Genomic DNA, 19,077 nt, shown 5'->3' with positions numbered 1-19,077 from the left:
GCCCATTAAAACAAAAAAGTTTCTAAAATTACCTAGATCGTCTTCATTGTGGGGCCCATAAAATGTTTGGTCTTGAGTGGCTGACTTCTGCTTTAGCCCCCCACTAACTTGAACTGGGGTAAATTGATTTAATCAAGGGGGTATTGTCGACTTTCCAAATGTTATCTTGACAGAATTAATTGAATCGTGAGTCGATTTGAGGGGGTTGGGAGGCAAAAAAAATGTGACACCTGCATTTTACAGCTGCCTCTCTCACAATGTAAGCTTCATTTAAGCGTTTAGCATCTGTAAGGTTTATGACGTTCACTGTCTTAGTTTACCGTATTGGCATGCTAACACCATGTCACACAGCTTCTAGCATGTAGACAAAGACCCCAAGGCAGGCTGACCCAGGCTTTGAAGCCAGCTAAGATAGTGGCCAAAGTGTGCAACTGCAATGTCACATGATGCACTGGGGCCCAAAAGGACTCCTCCTGTAGGCTTAGATTGTGATAGAAGCAGATAAAAAGAAAAAACAGTGATTAATTTATTTTGTCACACCCACCTCAGAAAGACTTTTGCTATCAAAATTAGATCCATTCTGTCCGATAACATTCAGAAAGTCAACAATAGCCTCATGATGAAAACACATTACTGCTCCACAAAGTCATGCACATTTTTTTTCCCTAAACTTTCCTCTAATCCTTGCTTTTTTTGTTTATTGCTGGGTGCTTATAGTTCTTCAGGACTGTAGAAAATATACCAATAAAGTAAGGAAAATCCTTCTTAACGTGCAAGAAGACTTTGCTTTGTTTAAAAATGTCATAAGACAGGCAGGCTGAGAACCAGTGACCACGGTAACGGTTTGTTAGAGACAGATATCGATCATTGGGGTTGAACATCCATGTTAAGTGTGCGTGTGTGTGTGTGTTTGACCGTTGCAGACAGGTTTGTGTGTCTGACCAGCAGCCTCTGACTCAGTGTTGAATGGGTCCTGGAGTCACATGGCTACTTGTCAGCAGGCTGGAGGAGGAAACATAATCCTGAGGAGGAAGGCTGCCGCTATCAGTCCATGCATGTTGGTCTGAGAGAGCAGTCGGCTCGACTCGCGCTCCACATCTCTAACTCTCCTTCCTTTTGTCTCCCTATCTCTCCTCTCTCCCTCTGTTTGTTTTTCGCCCTGCACTCTGACCAGCCCCGGCCAGTCTCTCTCCACGGCAGAGTTCAGAATTGCACTACAATGTCTGCGCTGGCTTCTCTGCTGTAAGCACACAAAGGTATGACATGATCATGGATCTCTTTTTTTTTAATTGTATTTCTTTACCTGTTTTCCTTTTTTACACGTTGGTTTATTTATCAGGATGAACTGTTTGCTGTTTTTCTGTTTTTAATTCATTGCCAGTTTAACTCATTGTTTAGTCCTCAGTTAGGGCTGTTGTCAATCAAACTGAACAAGTCCCTTTGTGTGAGCGCCAACCTTTCTTAATATCCAGATGACTCGAGGAGCTGACTCAGGCTTCAGCCATGAGGATCTGCTGCCATAGCACAAACTGTAAACAAATCCGTCTTAGTTCCACAGGTTACACAGCAGAAAAACAGGCCTCAAACAAGCAACTTTAGCCCATGAGAGGTATAAATCGAAAATTAGAGCCTTTACAGGGCATGTTGTGGGAAGTGATGGCACTCTAAATGCTGTGGATGAATCAGAATTGACCACTCAAGAAGTTGCTCTTAAAGTGTTTGTCTTCTTGTCTTCTTAAATCATTCTCTGACCCCCTTCAGTTAATCACTAACAACATGCGGTAATGCTGTTGATTCTGTGAACTTCAGCAGTGTTCAGACTTTGATACGAATTTGAGGCGACCGTTTGTTTGAAAAAATGTTCTTAAAACACCCGTCGTCTGCTAAATAGGAGCAAATAAACCACATGCTTTCTTGTTTTTTGTAATGAAATCTTAAACTGCTCCTGTCCTCCCTGTTATTGTCCTGTTTTTGTAAGTACAGGCCTGTTTGTTGGTTGAGGTTTGGACATTGTGATCAAGCTCCTATTCCTGGAGAGGCATTTTTATTGGCACTTTGTGTGTTTTAATTGAACTGTTCTTTAATTATGCCCTTTTTGATAGAGTTTGTAGACGGGCATACAGGCTGCGGTTGGCGCTCATGTGCCAAACTGCCGGTTGAAGCCGGGCTGTCCTGGCTAAGATCACTGGGTTAAGACTCGTGTGGGCTCGTTGTCGTGAGTTCAATTCTAGTTTACAACATCTGTCTGTCTCGTCGTCTGACTGTCTCGCTCCTGTCCTTTTTAATGTCACAAAAAAAATGTCAACCTTTTGACGGTATTTAACCCCAAAGGTCACATGACATTACAGTGTGAAAGTGATGTGTTTTTCAAATATTGATCATGACTGAGAGTGAAAAGCTGTAGCTTTTCTTGGATTTTTGAGATAATCAGCGAGCACTTTGTGCTGACTCATCTCCTGTCTAGGCAGCAAATGCAGAGCTCTCCTCTGAATATTTGAATGTCCTGGTTTTCTGTAACTTATCTGTATTTGTTTCGTCATGAAAAGAACTGCAGTGCATTTAAAAAAAAAAACCTTAAATGTACCAAATTTTGAAAGAAAAACATTTGCCAGGGTAACTTCTGACCTTTTTCTTCTTCACCTTTTCTTCCTTAAAGATGTCCAATGTGCCTTCACATTCCTATTAAAAGTCGAAGAAACGCTCATTTCAGTACTGGAAATTTACAGCATACCAGAGAGACTTTGTCAGGTATATTTGTAGTCTGTGGGAGAGATGAGTCAGCGCCCAGTGCACCTCACAGGACTTAATGACAAAAACAACCAAAACTGTTGCTCCTGAGTTATCACATTTTTTCTGAAGTTGTGATGCAAATGTAAACATTTTGATGACATTCAGATACATTTCAGAAGAGATCAGTTTAACTGGCACCAATACGATTATCCTGCAGATAAGTTCACAGAAACTTTAGCTTCTCAGAATCTTTGCAGTGTTACCTCAGAACTGTAGATAGCAGGTTCCTCCCCATCATCATCTTCATAAATAAGAAATGAGTTTTAGCTCAGAAACTAAACTTTGCCACATACAAGACAATATCGATGCTGCATATGAGAGTATGTAGACATGTCACACAGTCAGCTACATACTAGTATGTAGGGCTGTACCGGATAGCTGGAAGCTGCATCCATAATGTTGACTTTAGAATTTGACATCAAATCTGTGCAGTTTTTCTTTCTTTGAATGTCTATTTATTCTGTTTAAACCCAGCTGCAGATAAAGATTGGGGTACACTAATAGTATCAGTATTTCACTATTTAGTAGAATTAGATTTAAGCGCTGACTGTTTCTGACTTGTATGAGCCAAACATTTCCAATAACTCCAGAGCGACCTTCAGTCATAAAGACAAAATTAATTAAAAACAGATAGATATAATCAATTCCAAATTCTCAAAATGTCCCATCTGATGAAACATTCCTCTTCAATCCATAATTGTCTCCATTAAGCCTCTAACGAAGAATATTTGCACTGTGCTGAAAAAGGAGGTTAAATTCCTGCTTGCTGCTCACAATGGGAGGCACACACCCATATTAATGAGGCAATCTAGCAGCGTTCTTAAAGCACCATTGGATATTTATGTCCAATTCTCTGACTCAAAGACTATTACAGTAAATTACTTCAGTAGTTACAAATAAAAAAGACTTTCTATTATGTAGCTGCATGTGCTTGACGCTCCGTGCCTCCTTGAACCAGATGAATCCATTTTATTCAAATATTCAAGGATTTTTGTTTTTGTGTTGATGAGATCGTAAATATGACAACAGACATACAAAGCCTCATTGGAAAATGTCATTAGACTTTAAAATGACATATTGAACAACTTGTCCACCCTGACAAAGTCCCCTTTGGGGAGTAAGGCCCTTTGGCTCCTTCTACGTCCTTGCTGTTTAAGATGTTAATAGAAGAAAGCACAAATTAGTTTTTGAAACGCTTGAGTCACCACTTGGGTATTCTATCTCGCCTGCCAGACGGTAGAGCCAGGACTCTCAGAGCTCCTGTGAGCACGGGCTACTCATGTACAGATTAAACCGACTGATGTTCTTTCTGAAAAGGACGGCCAAGCCTAGATTTTAGCTGTATTAAGAGGTTACCACACCATCCCTGTATTTCCTTATCCCATACCTGATTCAGTCTACATACATTTTTAACCCAAAAAGTGGAGTATTTGCTGGATTTGCGCCTTTTTCCTTTTCAAGCATTTCATCACGATTGAAGTTAACACTTTCTCGAATGGAAAGCATGCTGGATACACCTGTAAGTTAAAAAGAAACTACGTTGTTTGGTCTTGGTTTCTATAGCTTCTTCAGTCAAAGGTGGCATCTTCACCATGTGATGCTGATCGTACACTCTGCTTTGAGTCATGAAAATGACGTGTAATACTGTGACATGTTTGGTTAATGTATAATGTCGCTGGGTAGACATTGAGACATTTTGTATTAACCCAGAGAACCTGTGGAATCTGAGTCCAGTTAACATACACATAGTCAGTTAATTCTTTCCAAGCTCTGACTGTTCGAACACTAGAAAGAATCACTGAACCTTCTGTTTATATTTTTTATATAAGTTTACAGCTCCTCCTGACAGCCTGTAGCAGTTGCCTTCTTCCTGTTTTCATACTTACTTCCTCCCAGAAGGATTATTCTCCCAAAGCCTTCCCTGCACACATTTGTGTGAGCTGTGACTAAGTCTTGCATGGAAAGACTTGGAGGAGAGAAAAAATTCCACAATCTTCCTCACATCGCCTGCTTGTAGGAACAGTTTGCAAGTCGGGATGACTCTGAAGACGTGATGAACATCTTCCAGGACAAAAACGGAGCGTCTTGTCCTCGCTTCCTCTTGCACTGTCAGCACTCACCCATCTTCTTTTGTTCATTTCATAATGGGCAACCAGTTCCTTGTTATTCATGAGGAGCATGCTTTTCTTTTTTCAAAATGGACATATTTATTCCGTCAGATTGAAATCACTCTGATTAGAGAGTCCAACTTAACCTACATGGACACTAAAAAAAGGAATCCAATAAAGATGTGTGTTTCAGTCCCCAAGCACTTAATCAGAATATAAGTTTGATGATACGCACAAATTGGTTCTAGCCAACAGTATTGAGAATGTTCAGTTTGTTCATTCGTTTGTGCCCTCGGTCAATACACTTTTCACGTTCATGTTTATTGAGCTAACATTAGCTTAAGTTGTGACATCAAGATCCAACAAAACAGTGCTGCTGTCCTCTTAAGTAGGAACAGGAGGCTCAGACCAGGTATCCTCAGACCTCACATCCAAGACCTCACATTCGCCAGTGGTCTCTCTTCTATTAAGCCAGCCATAAGACGTTCAATTGAAAACTACTTTGGTCTGAACCACTTTTGCCATTTTGACTTTAAACCTTGTCATATTAGTTAGCTGCCCTCAAACTTCTTCAGCGGTTCTTGATTTGGTCAATGGTTCTTTGGATTCCGGATTTGTTCATCTCTGAGCAACTTGTTGTTTTGAGCCTGTCACCCATCAAGACCTTCAGTAACCACTGGCTGATGCGGGAGCGTACTTCCTGAAAGTCTGCAGAAAGTCCACTGGAAGACCCTTTTGGGGACTGGATGAAATGTGTGAATCCTAACGAGTGCACCCGCAAAGTCCACAAAGTCTCCAATTTAGGTGAAGTCTGGATATTTTCAGCCCCTAACCCCTGTCAGACCTCCAAACAAATAAGTTGCATCAACCACAGAGCAGTTTGTTTTGCTCCTGCCATGTTTTTCCTGGCTCCGGGAAGCATCGTCAAATATGATGTCACCTCAACGTTGGGTAGGCATGTGCAGAAAGAATATATTTATTCCAACCTGGTGAGAAACAATTGGAATGAGTGTTCATATGGTTGATATTTCCCTATTGATAGGAAAATCAGAGGTTTTCACTACCTCTCTCTGATTGAAAATGTTTTCAGATCAGGCCGGATTGTATTGGATGCTCTTCCAATTCAGGTTGTTTTCATGGGGCATTTTATTTCATTAGGGTTAGGGTTAGGGTTATTATAAGTGAACGCAGCTAGTGTTTTCTTCTGATCACAATTGGTATCTGTATTATTACAGACATGCCCTGAGGTAGATAAGCTGGTTCCCATGCCTTTCGCCCAGGATCCCAGGGTTCTGTAACTTTATCCCTGTGTAGCCAGCCCTGCCTCTTCCACAGTGGTGGGGTCTAGGTTTACTGAGAAAGTAATCTTCAAACACACCCTGAGTCCTTTATCACCATTACTGCACGGATTGCAACGTCTCAAACTATGTAATAAAGTTGTTGGTGTGTAATTTACAGCTGGCGCAGTGATTAACGCCGTGTAGTCTGCTGCAGGTGATGTATTCGCTCAATCCAGAGTTCATGTTCATGTTTAGTTCATGCCGTCCAGCTCCGAAATGTTCCTGCACAGTATTTAATCTCTTCTTGTCACTGATTGTGCTGTAATGAAACATACAGTAACCTGCTGTCAACAAGGTCATTGATATGATTGTGCGCAGACATCAGGGAGGCTTATCGGATCTTTGATAGCTGCTGACAGAGAGCCAGGCTGGCTTTGGCAGACCACGATTTCTTACTGAGAAGTGAACCAAAAGAGGGCCCTCCTCTGCTTTTAGACTGAATGAAAACCTGTAACAATGCTGCTAATGAAACAGTATTTTTTAAAAATGTAAAACAAAGAGATTTGTTGTTTGCTGCAATTATTGCAAGATTATCACTTGACTATACAAGTGAAATATGCCGTTATTAATTCAAGCAAAAGTTGGCTGATCTTTTCCACATTTTCTTCAGCCCAAGGTGACGTCTTCAGAAGTCTTGTTTTAGCTGACTTACAGTCCGAAACTCCAAAATTATTCAGTTTACAACTACAGAGAACTAATAAATCTACAGTGTATTCATATTGGAGCAAACAAGGATTGAAATTACTTACTGGCATCTATCTTTTGATTGGCTGCTCGATTAATGGATGAGTTGTTTTTCAGCTTTGTCAACAGCTATATCTTCGTTTCAATGACATGTATGAACTGTATGGTCCTCTTCTGTTCTGTATGGCTGTTCTTGGTTTTTGTGGTTATCCTGTACATTGTATAACGGACACTGATGACGGCGGTGGAGGTTAGCCAAGGCACGCGCCGCCGCTTATCAAAGGGTCCTTTACACATTAGCACTGTTTTATCTGGCTCTTATCGGACTCTAATGGTTAATGACCTTCAATGGTGGTGATGAAGTGCTGCAGGGCTTGAAATCGAGAGTCATAGAAATTAAAAAAGGAGACGGGGTGTCATTGTTTGTAAAGGGATTTACAACAACTTCCAAATCTGTTGTTGCTCCTCAAGTGTCACATCATTTATCTGTCCTTCCACTTCATCATAAAAACAACATTCAATTTACCCATTTGTGTTTCTAAAGTGGGTCTGGGCACTTAATGGTACTTGGGGGGTTTTCCAGGAAATCCTTAAACTGTTGATTACTTAGACCACATGCCACAGCACAGACAGAGTAAAGACAGCGAAGCTTGTTGCCTTGTGTTTTGTTGGTTTTGCACTTCAGCACATCGGATTTGAAAAGCAATAAAGTCAGCATTTTTTTGAAGTAAAAGTGCTGACTCTTGACTTCAAGTTTTTGAGTGTTTTCATCCTCATTACAAAGGTTGTGTAAGAATCATAGCGCTTTGTAGCCGTGTTAGCAGCATGACTCTTGCAATGGCCACTACTGAAATATCTCATTATTTGACGGGTTGCAATTAAATTGTGGACAGAAATACATGTTCCCTAAAGGAGGAATCTTCAGTGATCCTCTGTGTTTTCCCTCTAAAACCACTACTGAAGTGAACTTTTATTTGTCCATTACTTTGGTTTATGACATTCCCCATTAGCCTCAATTTGACTTTGTTATTAGTGCTGATTATCCAACGTTAGCACACTAAGCTAAACTAAAAGTTATTGTACTGATGTCGGCATGTTGGCATGTTAGCCTATTTGCATTAGCTTTGAGTCGCTGTGGAGTACAGCCTCACATAGCTGCTGCAAATTCTTAGACTTGCTACAGTTCTATAGGAGACCAATTGGGCAAAAGCTTCACAATTCTCTGCTGAATAATATAATTCACTTTACCTGCTTGGACTGTAGTCTGTCTCACTGGATCTAGACCATCCAACCTGAGAGATGTCTCTGTGTTTTGTGTTTTCATAATCAACAGCAACCTCTTCTGTGGAGTGATTAGTCACTGCATTGCCAGGACTTATCTCCCCACTTGCAAGTTCCCCTGATTCAATCTTTACAGCAGCACCATCGCTACATCCTTGGCTCAAAGCCACCCAAGATGACTGTGATTGGTTAAAATTAATAGAAACAAGACAGAATATGTTTTCCCCAATACCAGGATGATGATGAGTGTAGCCAGTGCTGCCACTGTCCACTGTTTGGCCCTAACACAACCAAATTTATTTATTTTTTCCTGCCAGTTTCGTAAAATTTAAGGATATTAAATGGGAATCAGATCTCTCGCAGCTCATCCAACATGGCTGTCTTCCACTTCATTTTAATTGTTTCATTTCAGATCTAAAGTGCTGAGGTCAAGAGTCAAAGCACTATAAATACGCACAGCGCTCCACTGTAATTATACTCTCTGACTGCACTTCATATTGAGAGATTACTGGCTCACAGCTATGCGATCTTGTTGCCTCGTGTTTTGAATCTCCAGCTTCATGTGGACTAACCCTCGGATCTGTGTGTGTCTCCAGGTTATGCTGCCCAAAAGCTGTCTGAGTCCCAGTGAGAAAGAGAAGGGCTAAAGCCGCACCGATCCAACCCAGCTTTCCAGAGCCTCTCCAGCAGCGACTCCCACTGTGGAGCCATGAGCAACCCCAAACAGATTACTGACGCCGTGGCATCGGTTATTCACAGCGTAAGTCTTCACCGCCACATACAGAAAAGCCTCAGTCTGTCCCGTCAGGTCAAGCTCGGACGTTGTCAGCCACATGATGAAACACATGTGGATGAGTTTGTGACCCCGGCGACAAACAAGGTTAAATTCTGTGCAGGAAGAGATGGCGCTCACAATTAGCAGCTTAAGTTCTGTAGCTACTCGGCTCTAAACTTTCCTCTGCTTCGATTCATATTTTCTTTGTGCTGGATTTACGCTGCATCAGCTCCCTCAGTCCTCTCTGGCATCAGACTGTGTATTTTGGACAGTGCTCTTCCCTCCAGAGCTATGTGTGTACGAATCCAGTCACATCCTTGGGCCAATTCGCTGGCAAAAAGAAGTATATCTCACTGCAAATAAAAATGTTCAGAATAGTTCAGAAACTCTTACAGAGAGCAGCTCCTGTTGAATTTCCCTTTTCATTTGAGCACTCAAGAATGTCAACGGCCCCACAACTGAAACCGTTTCCTTCCTCTTTTCTTGAAATCGATATTGTGCCAGTGTTTGGGAACACAAAAATAATATTGGCACATATTGAAAAACATAATTGCATGGCCTCTGGTGGGGTTGATGTGATAAACATGGTGCCCCGAGGGCTGTGCAGCTAAAGAAAGCAGCATTCCTTGACTCAAGTGGTTCTCAACAAGTTCAACTCAGGATGATTAAGATGCTGCAGCAGAAAATATCCCAAGCTTATAGGAAAAATCCACCCCATGAATAGCCTCATGTTGTTGGATATCATCGGTTTGCAATGGTTACTGCATTCCTGGAATTATGTTCGATTGTGTTCCGGGAAGAATAAGAACTGCAACTTATCCAGCCTTTATCATGTTCTTTTACTTGAGTTAAGGGTTTCCACTTTTCCCAGAGCAACTTTCAATAGCCGAAATTGAAGAGAGCTCACTGTGCCGTGGGTTGAATGTGTAGGTGAGTGGATAAAGTCAAGTTTCTCGCACAGTAGGGGCAAAAAAAAAAAAAAAGAGGAGATTTTCCACTCACGCAGCCACTTCTGACAGATTTATGATTGGCTTTTATTCCAACATGCTCTCACTCCAGACTCGTCAAATACAGCAGCCCGTTCAGTGGCCTTAAGCCTCAAACTTTGACGCCCTACTTACCCCTCTAGCATCAGTTTTGCATGTGAAGGGCTCTGCGTCATCTGCTGAGACTTTCGGATCAGGAAAAGGTCTTTTGTTTTTGTTTAAATAATGTGAAGTAGGGTCACTACAAACTCTTGAAAACCACATCACAACATCTGAACATTCCCTCTGTCGGGATCGATGCTAATGAAGTGTAGCAGAGCGAAGTTTGAGAGATTTTAGTGGAGATATTTAGGTGGAATCACTAAATGTGCCATTTGAGCACTTTTTTGTCTCCATCTGTGTTCTCCATTTAAGATTTCTCCTGTTACAGCCAGTAAAACTAATCAATTTTAATATATCATTTCAGGTATTCATGTTCATGTTCAATGTTGTTGTGCTTGAATCTTGAGTCCCACCTTTTTTTATGGCACACCGTTTGTACTGTTAGCATAACACACTGAGATTGCTGGTGCCAGCTTTGTGGACATGCACCATTTTTGTTGCTTTTGCTTTAGTTTCTTGGTGTTGGAATTGTATTTTGTCTGGGTACAAATGCTTATTATGTGCTTTTAGCTGAGCTTCTTCCCGTTAGCTGCTGCATGACTGTTGCTCCATGATTAGCATGTTGCGTAATATGACTCCCCAACCTCTGTACAGGGCGTTAGAGTTCTAGAGGTTCATTAACTCAGTTACACAACATAACTTAAAAAAAAAACCAAACAATCAAATCAATGGCACTTGGTCACACACAAGACGCAGACCCTGATCTCCTGGAGGAAATTCTGCGTTTGACAACCGAGCAAACTGAATCGACCAGCCGAGGACTCAGATTGTTCTTGTTCTTTATGCCGCTACGCTAGAGAGGAGCTTCCAGAAATGACGCGCGAGGGGTACACTACAGTGTGGCTGCGGTATCTGATGTGCTGCACATTATACTTCTGAGAATCATTTCTGACTGAAAAGAACACTCATTCTTCAAACAGCGCTGAAGACATGCTCATGCCGCTCTAACACCAATGTAGGAAATGCTTGCTTTTCCCCTTTGCTTTGCATTTCTTCGGTCAGCTGCTTCCTTCCTCCAGTGTTGCACAACTATGTGACCATGCCGGCGTCCTCTGCATCTACCTGCTTGTAATCTAGACGGGGGGGGCTCCTCGCTCGACATAAACAACACAAGTGCTGTCTAAGTTTGAAACCCAACCCCACCAGTTGAGGGACAGAATGCAGAGTATTCAGGAAGCTTAACTACCGATCCGATAAAGATGTGCAGAGAGACCGAGAGGCCATGGATTTTTACTACTTCTCATATTTGGTTTATTTCCTAGAATTTTCATGCAGATTTTCATTTTATCAAAACAGTCAGGAACATATCATGTCAAGAGGGCCAGCCAGGTGGGAACTAAATATCTAATGATTTAAAATGTAAAACCAAAATACAGTCAGAAAGGTCCCTTAGATATGAAGAATCACACAGCTGTGAAAAATATGATGGAAAATATGTTTGATTATATCTAATACTGCCCAAGCCTAATTAATAGAGAAACATTTGATAATTAATTTATGATTGATTTAATTCATTTACATTCAAATAGTTTCAGCTGCTGTAAAGATAAACAGCCGCACCCTTTTGCACAATAACTTCAAACTCATTGAACTTGAACACGAAGGTGTTGATGGCACCCTTATAAGTTATACTGTTGTGCTTCTTCAAATTCAGTGTGCCTTATTGCTATTTTTATAGCCAGTGAGACAGTTGACAGCCATAAAACTGAGATTGTCTTCCAGAGTATGACTCGGCTTTAATGAGGTTTGCCAGCAGGGAGCTGGTGTACGAGATAGAAATGTTTGCTGTATGACAGTCGGCCTCTCTCTGCAGTTATTGGTTGTTCTATTGGCTCCAACTCCACCACGTTAATCATTATCTCCTGAACAATGTGTGTTTGTGTGTGCATGTGTGTGGTCAGGGAGAGTTCAGATAATCCTGTTTGAATTTGTGAGGGACAACGTTGTGAAACTTAGCAATGTCTTCTTCCTACCGTGAAGATCTGCCCCCCCCCACCCGGTCATGTGACGAGGGCTAACTGAAATGGGGAAACAGGTCGTCTTCCATAGAAGGGGCCGGCACCTGTTGCTGTAACGTTTTGACACTGGCTAACAAATACAGCTGACTGGCTCTATTTTAAAGCCGAGGATACACACCTGTGTGTAATTTGATGGACTTCCTTTTCGCGTTTAAGGTGAGTTTGTTCAGTTCGAGCGTGGATGACTCAGCGTTACACGTGGGCCCCGAGCACACTTTGCTTTCTGTTTCTGTGTGTGATATTTAGCTTTCTTCTTATCATTCCCCATCAGTTGTTACATATTATCCTAAACGGAGCAAACACATGTCTCCTGAGTCTATAGGTAGCCTGACTTTGTTCTTTAGGTAAATGTTACCTCCACACGGACTCAGCAGCTGGTTAATGTTCAGTCCAGGTGTTACGCTTTCGAGATGCGTTCCTGCTTGTGTCCACAGCTCATTGACTTTTCTAGGGCATTAGAAATCCAAGGTAATAATTGCTACCTAATGTGGTCTCAGTGAGTCACTAGTTACAGATAATCACCCCTCTAATGTCAGCAGGTGGGTTATTAAAGGTTTCTCGACAGTTTCTACCGGTTTTATGTAATAACCAGGAGGATGTGATATTAAGAAACCTAAATCTGTTTGTTTCGTTTTGCTTCTCAGAGAGGTCAGAGGTCAGAGGTCAGGGTCAGCAGCAGAACAGAGCCTCTGGAGCTGGTAGGGATTCAGTGTGTCTTCCTTTAGGGCATTCTTAGCAGTGCTTACAGCTGCTACATCCATTGCAACCATTGGTCTCCTACATATTTGTCCTTCTCGAAGAAAAGTTTCACTCTTTTGGACCTGCGCCTGTTTACATTCTTGGTGAGAGTCAGATTTGAAGATTGATGCCACACTCATGTCAGTACAGTACTGCAAATATCAAACTAGAGCCAGGCGCCTGTTAGCTTAGCATAGCATAAAAGCTGCTAACAGGTGAAAACCACATGTTGCGCTGTTTTTCTCTGTTCCCAGTCTTAATGCTTAGCTAGGTTTGTCGCTGCTGACAGCTTCATACTTGCATTAAAATGGCATTGATCTCTAGATAAATGTGTAAAATCTGGAAGTTTTGAAGTCTGACTGTTCGAAACAATCCGCTATATCAGTGTGTTTTTGATTCACTTTGTCTTCTTCATTATTTCGTTGCCTCATAGTTTTCTTTGACATCCAGTGAGTTGGAAGCCACTGAGACGACTACATGCACCCAAGCGTTGCTGTCATCATGTCAACAGTGAACTTTGACATTACAGCCCAACCATATCGGTGACACACAGTGAGGGGGTTGCTGTCCGGAAGTGAGCCATCAAACTTAAGATAGAGACTCAGTACAGTTCTCACCTCCTCCTCCTATCTACCATCATCTTCCATTACTTTCTAACCTCAGACACTTCCTATGACGTGCAATGAGCAGCGTCTGCGGAATCCCCCTTACTCGACAGTTTATTAGTTGTGAATCTCCACCCTTCCATAGATAAGACTGAGGTGTGACAACACTATCTCTGTCAAATTATTTTTCCATGTTTAGATACTGAAAGCTGTTTGCATAATATGACATTCTAAACTGTTGACTACCAAGTGCCCAATTCCCAATGCAAATATAATCAGTCACCAACGAGAAAGCCACAACAAAGCATCGGAGGCACATTTTCCACTATCGGACTGATTGGAGGACCTCTTTATTAAGTTCACAGTATATGACGTATACATTTGTACTGATTCTACGCAGCACAAACACGCCTTTTGAATTAATGATGTAACAGGAAGGCTGAGAGAAAAAAGGTGCTTGCATAATACAGAATTCACAGTTGGCTGAGGATATAACTGGGTTACAACTCGCACGCTGCCACATAAAAATCAGAAGGCATATTGTGCACTTGGGTCTCCTCGCAGAGAAATGTCAAGATACGCAGGAATGCAGCGACTCATCAGCCACACTGTACGACAAGATTGCTGCGACATCCGGAGCCTATCACCCCCCCTTTCCCCTCCAAGTGCTGACTGTGTGGGATTTGAGCCTACCTCACGACACAGATAATCTCCTCTCTGCAGCCTCCACACACTGTCCAGTGTCCACTTCATTATTCAGCGCAGTCAGCCAGTGTGTATTCAAACTGCTTTTTAAAAGTGTACGAACAACGCTGCTTCACGAAAAATTACCCCTTTTTTTGCAGGCTTAGATTTTATTGTGACGCATAATTCTTGATATATTTGAGATGAAGAACATTGTGTTGTTTTTATTTGTTTTTTTCTGCTGTCTGTAGGGGCTTAGTGTTCCTGCTGCCTGCTGTGAGTCATTCACATTTAAAACTTCTTCTTCCACCTCTCTGGTTCGAGCTGAAGTATCTCAACAACTACTGGATAGATTACCAACAATCTTATAGTTTCTGTAAATTCAATTTTGGAGAATCTAACCAACTTGTCTACATATAGCATGTCCATAATTACACAAGTTTAAACATTTATCATTATGAGCATGTCTGAACTAATGCCGACTTAAACAGGTTGCCAGCGACCCGGTGCGTCTTAATTTCCTGTGGCAACGCATTATTGGACATAGTAACTGAAATAATGCTCTCACATATCCTGCATTGTCACTGCATTTTAGCATGCTGACGTCAAACAACTGGGAGCATTCACATGCATCCAAACCATTTCTGAGTCAAGAAAAGGAATAAAGAAATGGCTCACAGACTGCAGCTGTAAAAGCCCAAACACAGGCTCACAGAGCTGCTCGCATCAGTTCTTGTCTGCCATCCTTTTACTCTTATTTGGCACTTCTTTCATTATGTTTGAGCCAAACAGCAAAAGATTTACATTATTTGTGCCAAGTAGTAATTCCGATCATAAGGTTTAAAATTTTGAATACACAGTGGTTAATTGATTTTACAATATTTGCTTTCTTTGGATAACAGCAGTGGATAAGCTTCTTGGCTTGCTTATTCTCCCGAGTGGACATTCTAATTCTTTTCTATTTTTGGGATGTTATTGATTGCTAAGACAAGATTAGATACACAATCTAATTATGAGGGCTGCCAGCATGTCTGCACTAAGCATTTCAGCTTTGGAGTCTTTTCTTAAAAAAACTTCCACACAGCTTTGGTTAATAGATTGTGCAGTTTAATGTTTAATGTTCACAGGTCAAATGATTAACCGCTAATGTGTTGTTTCAGCCATTTGTCAAGTACAAAATAGCCATCAGTGTTGCCTTTTTCTTGCACATGCAACACTTTAATCACATTTCATTCCGGCCTGTTACTTAACATCTCGTCTGTCAATATTAGCCTTGAAAAAAAAATGCATCCTTTTGAAAGTCTTAGCACGTTTAGTTCCTATGCATTTACGCTGCCCTTCAAGGCGCATTGATTTAAGAGAACCAAGGTCAATATTTAGGCTCCATGTGGCAAAGTTAAAATGTCGAGATGAATGTCAACGTGAGGTTTTGTTCCGGGGCTGTTCAAACACGGCTTGTCCTTTCAGTCAGCATTTGTCCTCAAAGCGAGAACGAGAGTGTTGTTTATTCTGCCCCGGCACAATGGGCAGACTGGTGAAGGTGGCAGGTTGGCCGATACAGCTCTGATTAGGGCATCACGAGGCTTTGATAAGCAGGGGGTAGAGGGATATCTCCTGCCTGTGGTTCTTAATCGAGGCGTTGAGGGTCAGAGCTCCAGTGCTGTCATGGTGGAGGGCACTTTTCGCCACTAAAAAAAAAATAGAAATATCACAGTTAAGCTCACGTTGCCATGAGCGAGGTAAGTCTCTAAAACTCCTTTTTAAAAAATATTAGTCAAAGCTTTCTTCATTGTCTGGTCAGTATTGTTTTCACTCGGCTCCCCCCGGCGTGTTTTTGCACATGGTTTCGGTTGTGGAAATTTCTCTCGCCTCTTTGCGAATCCCTCACACATCCATCCTACCTCTAGGGATTCACTGTGAAACCATGATATGAATGAGAGCTCTGTAAAAATAAACTGGCGGATAGTGTAGCAGCACACATCTGGATGGGATACGTGCACTTAAGGGCTTTGACACAGCCATCTAATTAAATACTGACGGATTGAGATAGTGATGTGGACGTGGGGCGATAACTAATTACAGAGAGGTCGTCTTTTTAATTTATGACGTGTTTTTTTTATAGGCACGCTTTCAATTTATGTCCTTTTTTTAAATTTGTATGGAAAGTGGTGCTCTTACGTGCTGAATTGTCTTTGGAAGTTTGTTCTGGAGGTCACAGAGGTTTGATCTGTCAGGGAGAAAAAAAGCTATATGAGGATTTGAATCTTTGGTCAATATTGAATGTGTGCCTAACATACTGACCCGTCTCTCCTTTTACTCATAAGTCTCAGCTTGTCCACAGTTCAGTGCCGGGTCGTCCTCTTCTGTCGATTGAGTGTGGCATGTAAAAACGTTAAGCGGGTCATGGGAAGCCGTTTTTCACACTTTCTTTGGACATGCCTTAATTCATGAACATCTGTCGAGATGTATGCATGGTAAATTCAGGATGAACTCTCGAGTTTCCTGGTCACATTTTCTTGCAAATGTGGAAAATACTCTAAAAGGGGAGCAAACAAAGTGGCAAATCTAGTTTATTAGGAGTCACCACTTCTTAGTTTGTATTTGATGTGTTGATGGAAAGAGTTGATATGATTTGAATATCATATTTTTGGTGCTTGATGCAATTCTTTTTCTTTTTTGTTTGTTTTTGTGGAACCATTAACTGGTTACGAAGCGGTGTCAGTGTAATACTGATGCCCTCTATATGACCTACAAAAGCGAACAAGAACATCGGCGAGACGATTGGCTATTTATAATTTTTTTTAACGTCTGCCAAAGGGTTAGATTTAAAAAATTAACACTATTTTTATAGTAGCGTGTTGATCATGAATTGAGGAATCTCACAGCCTGAGGAAAGAAGAAGCTGTGCTGTAGTCTGGTGGTACGCCAGTGGATACTTCTGTATCTTTTGCCAGATGGCAGCAGAACAACTGGCTTGTTACGTAGCCTTTTTATCTTCGCCTTTATCCGAGATATATATCACTGTGAAACATTGCTAGAGAATGTTGATAACTTTGGCATTAGCAAAGTACCATTTCCGAGCACTATTGCCAGAATCAACATAAGTTCCACGTAGCTGTTTTAAGTAAAGGTACAGAACTGTCATCTGCAAAATGTAGTTGAAAGAAAAAGTACTTGCTCTGCAGAAACTGGCCCCTCTGACTGATATATCAGTATGTATATAACATTATTAGATTGTTTATTCTGATGCATTAATGTCCAAAGCAGCATTATACTGTTGAAGCTGGTTGGTTCTAACTACTTTATATACAGTTAGGTAGTGCATTTTTAAACTGTCTAACATATTTGCTTAATTTGTGAAACATTGGATGGATGTTTAAAGGGTGAAACGTTTCTTTGGTGGAATTGCTAAGAACACATAGACAGGAACTGGGAGTCACAAGCCAAAGATAATTGGGCTTCTTTAACAATGTGTCATTTCTTAAATCAGCTTTAAATGTCTCTTTACGTTGAATCTTACGGGGGGGCTTGGTGAGATCGTTATTATATCACTATCATTATCGTTTCTAGAGAGTATTTATCATGATAGATTTTGGTTATCACTGTATCTTGATATGGCCAGTGTTGTCTTCACCTGGTTTTAAAGGCTGGCTGTTGACTCTCTGCTCTACCCAACTCTTGAGCTATCCTCCAACCCGAGCTGCTGTTCCAAAGCATATGGAGAAGCACTGACTTTTTGGAGATGTGAAGGAACCCTGATAATCTGGACACAGTGTGACTCTGAGCAGGTGCTGCAGTTGGGAGAAGAGCGACTGTTCATCGTCACGTGCTTTCTGTTACACCCTGCAGCACTTGAGAAAACCTAATATATGATTGACATGTTGGGTGTCCTGAGAACCGTTTGTGGAAGCATCAGGTGACTTGTGGCCCCTGAGTTTTGCCACAGGGAGGGTTCTCCGCAGGATCGCAGGCCTCCGCGCAGTAGTCATGGCAACATTTAGTCTGACGTGAGGTGGCTGCAGCTCGATCCATCTAGCCAGAGTCGATCCACTCGCTGTGTCCCCACAGCTAATCCTTCTCACAACATCCCACCGGCAGGGCAGGGCACAGCAGGGCGCAGCATCCCGCTGCAAGAAAACAGATCTCTTATCACCCACATGATCCCTGTCACACCACAGTGTGGAAAAAGAGTAACTGATCAATGCACATGGCTGTTGTTTCCAATTTAAGGCTCAGTCTCAGGAAAGCTTGCATGAGAGGGCTCCTCATCCGATGTCCTGACTGTGGCATGTTTTGCAGAACCAGAACTCCCTCTAGTGTTGGCTGAAGTGAAAGTGCGCCAAATTAACTTTACAGACGAGGTGTGTTGCATGATCACATTGGAAAACTACAAAAGTTTACCCTAAAATATGGATTTTTGAGTGTGCTATTGATTGACTCTCGCACAATGCAATGCGCAAAGGAAAAGTATGAGCTTGTGAAAAGTGACAAAACAGATCCAGAAAGAGTCCAGAGGACCAAAATAACTATGGATTGCATGTAGAACTGGCAGAAGTATTTTGTCAGTTTGATTGCCTTTGCACATATTGTGTCATTTCCTAGAAGTCGGTAGAAACGGACAAAGATTGGCATAATCTTTATGTAGTTAGTAACTGGGACACAGCTACAGTCTAGACTGTTCACTACTTACTCTGAATGACAAAAACAGACACTGGAAAAAGGACATTTTGAAAAATAAACTGCTAAAATAAATGTGAAAAAAAAAAACAGTACTTAACTGTTCAAAGTGAATGCTACATGCACAATGTAATGATTGTAGAATGATGACATCGGCGTTGAGATAAGTTCCCTTTAAAGCTCACTATGTCGTTTATTTTATGCCACCTGGCACGAAGTTTCCTGGGAA

General features: G+C 41.5%; 1 protein-coding gene across 4 annotated transcripts in view; it reads left to right on the top strand.

The window, feature by feature from the left end:
• Window positions 1-19,077, top strand: part of slc4a2b (solute carrier family 4 member 2b) — a 46,733-nt gene that overhangs the window by 9,237 nt on the left and 18,419 nt on the right. For 3 of the 4 annotated variants that reach the window (XM_037079223.1, XM_037079219.1, XM_037079221.1), the window contains exons 2-3: window positions 1,175-1,256; window positions 8,800-8,963. In XM_037079223.1, the coding sequence (XP_036935118.1) occupies window positions 8,913-8,963 (51 nt within the window). In that variant the 5' untranslated portion in view covers window positions 1,175-1,256; window positions 8,800-8,912. Of the gene's footprint in view, window positions 1-1,046; window positions 1,257-8,799; window positions 8,964-19,077 lie in introns of those variants that run through there. The other variant, XM_037079220.1, reaches the window with a different exon arrangement.

The sequence above is a fragment of the Acanthopagrus latus genome, chromosome 19, assembly GCF_904848185.1.
Source record: "Acanthopagrus latus isolate v.2019 chromosome 19, fAcaLat1.1, whole genome shotgun sequence".
NCBI classification, from domain to species: Eukaryota; Metazoa; Chordata; class Actinopteri; order Spariformes; family Sparidae; genus Acanthopagrus; species Acanthopagrus latus.
Note: the sequence above shows the minus strand (reverse complement) of the source record. Positions and strands in the feature narration are given on the sequence as shown.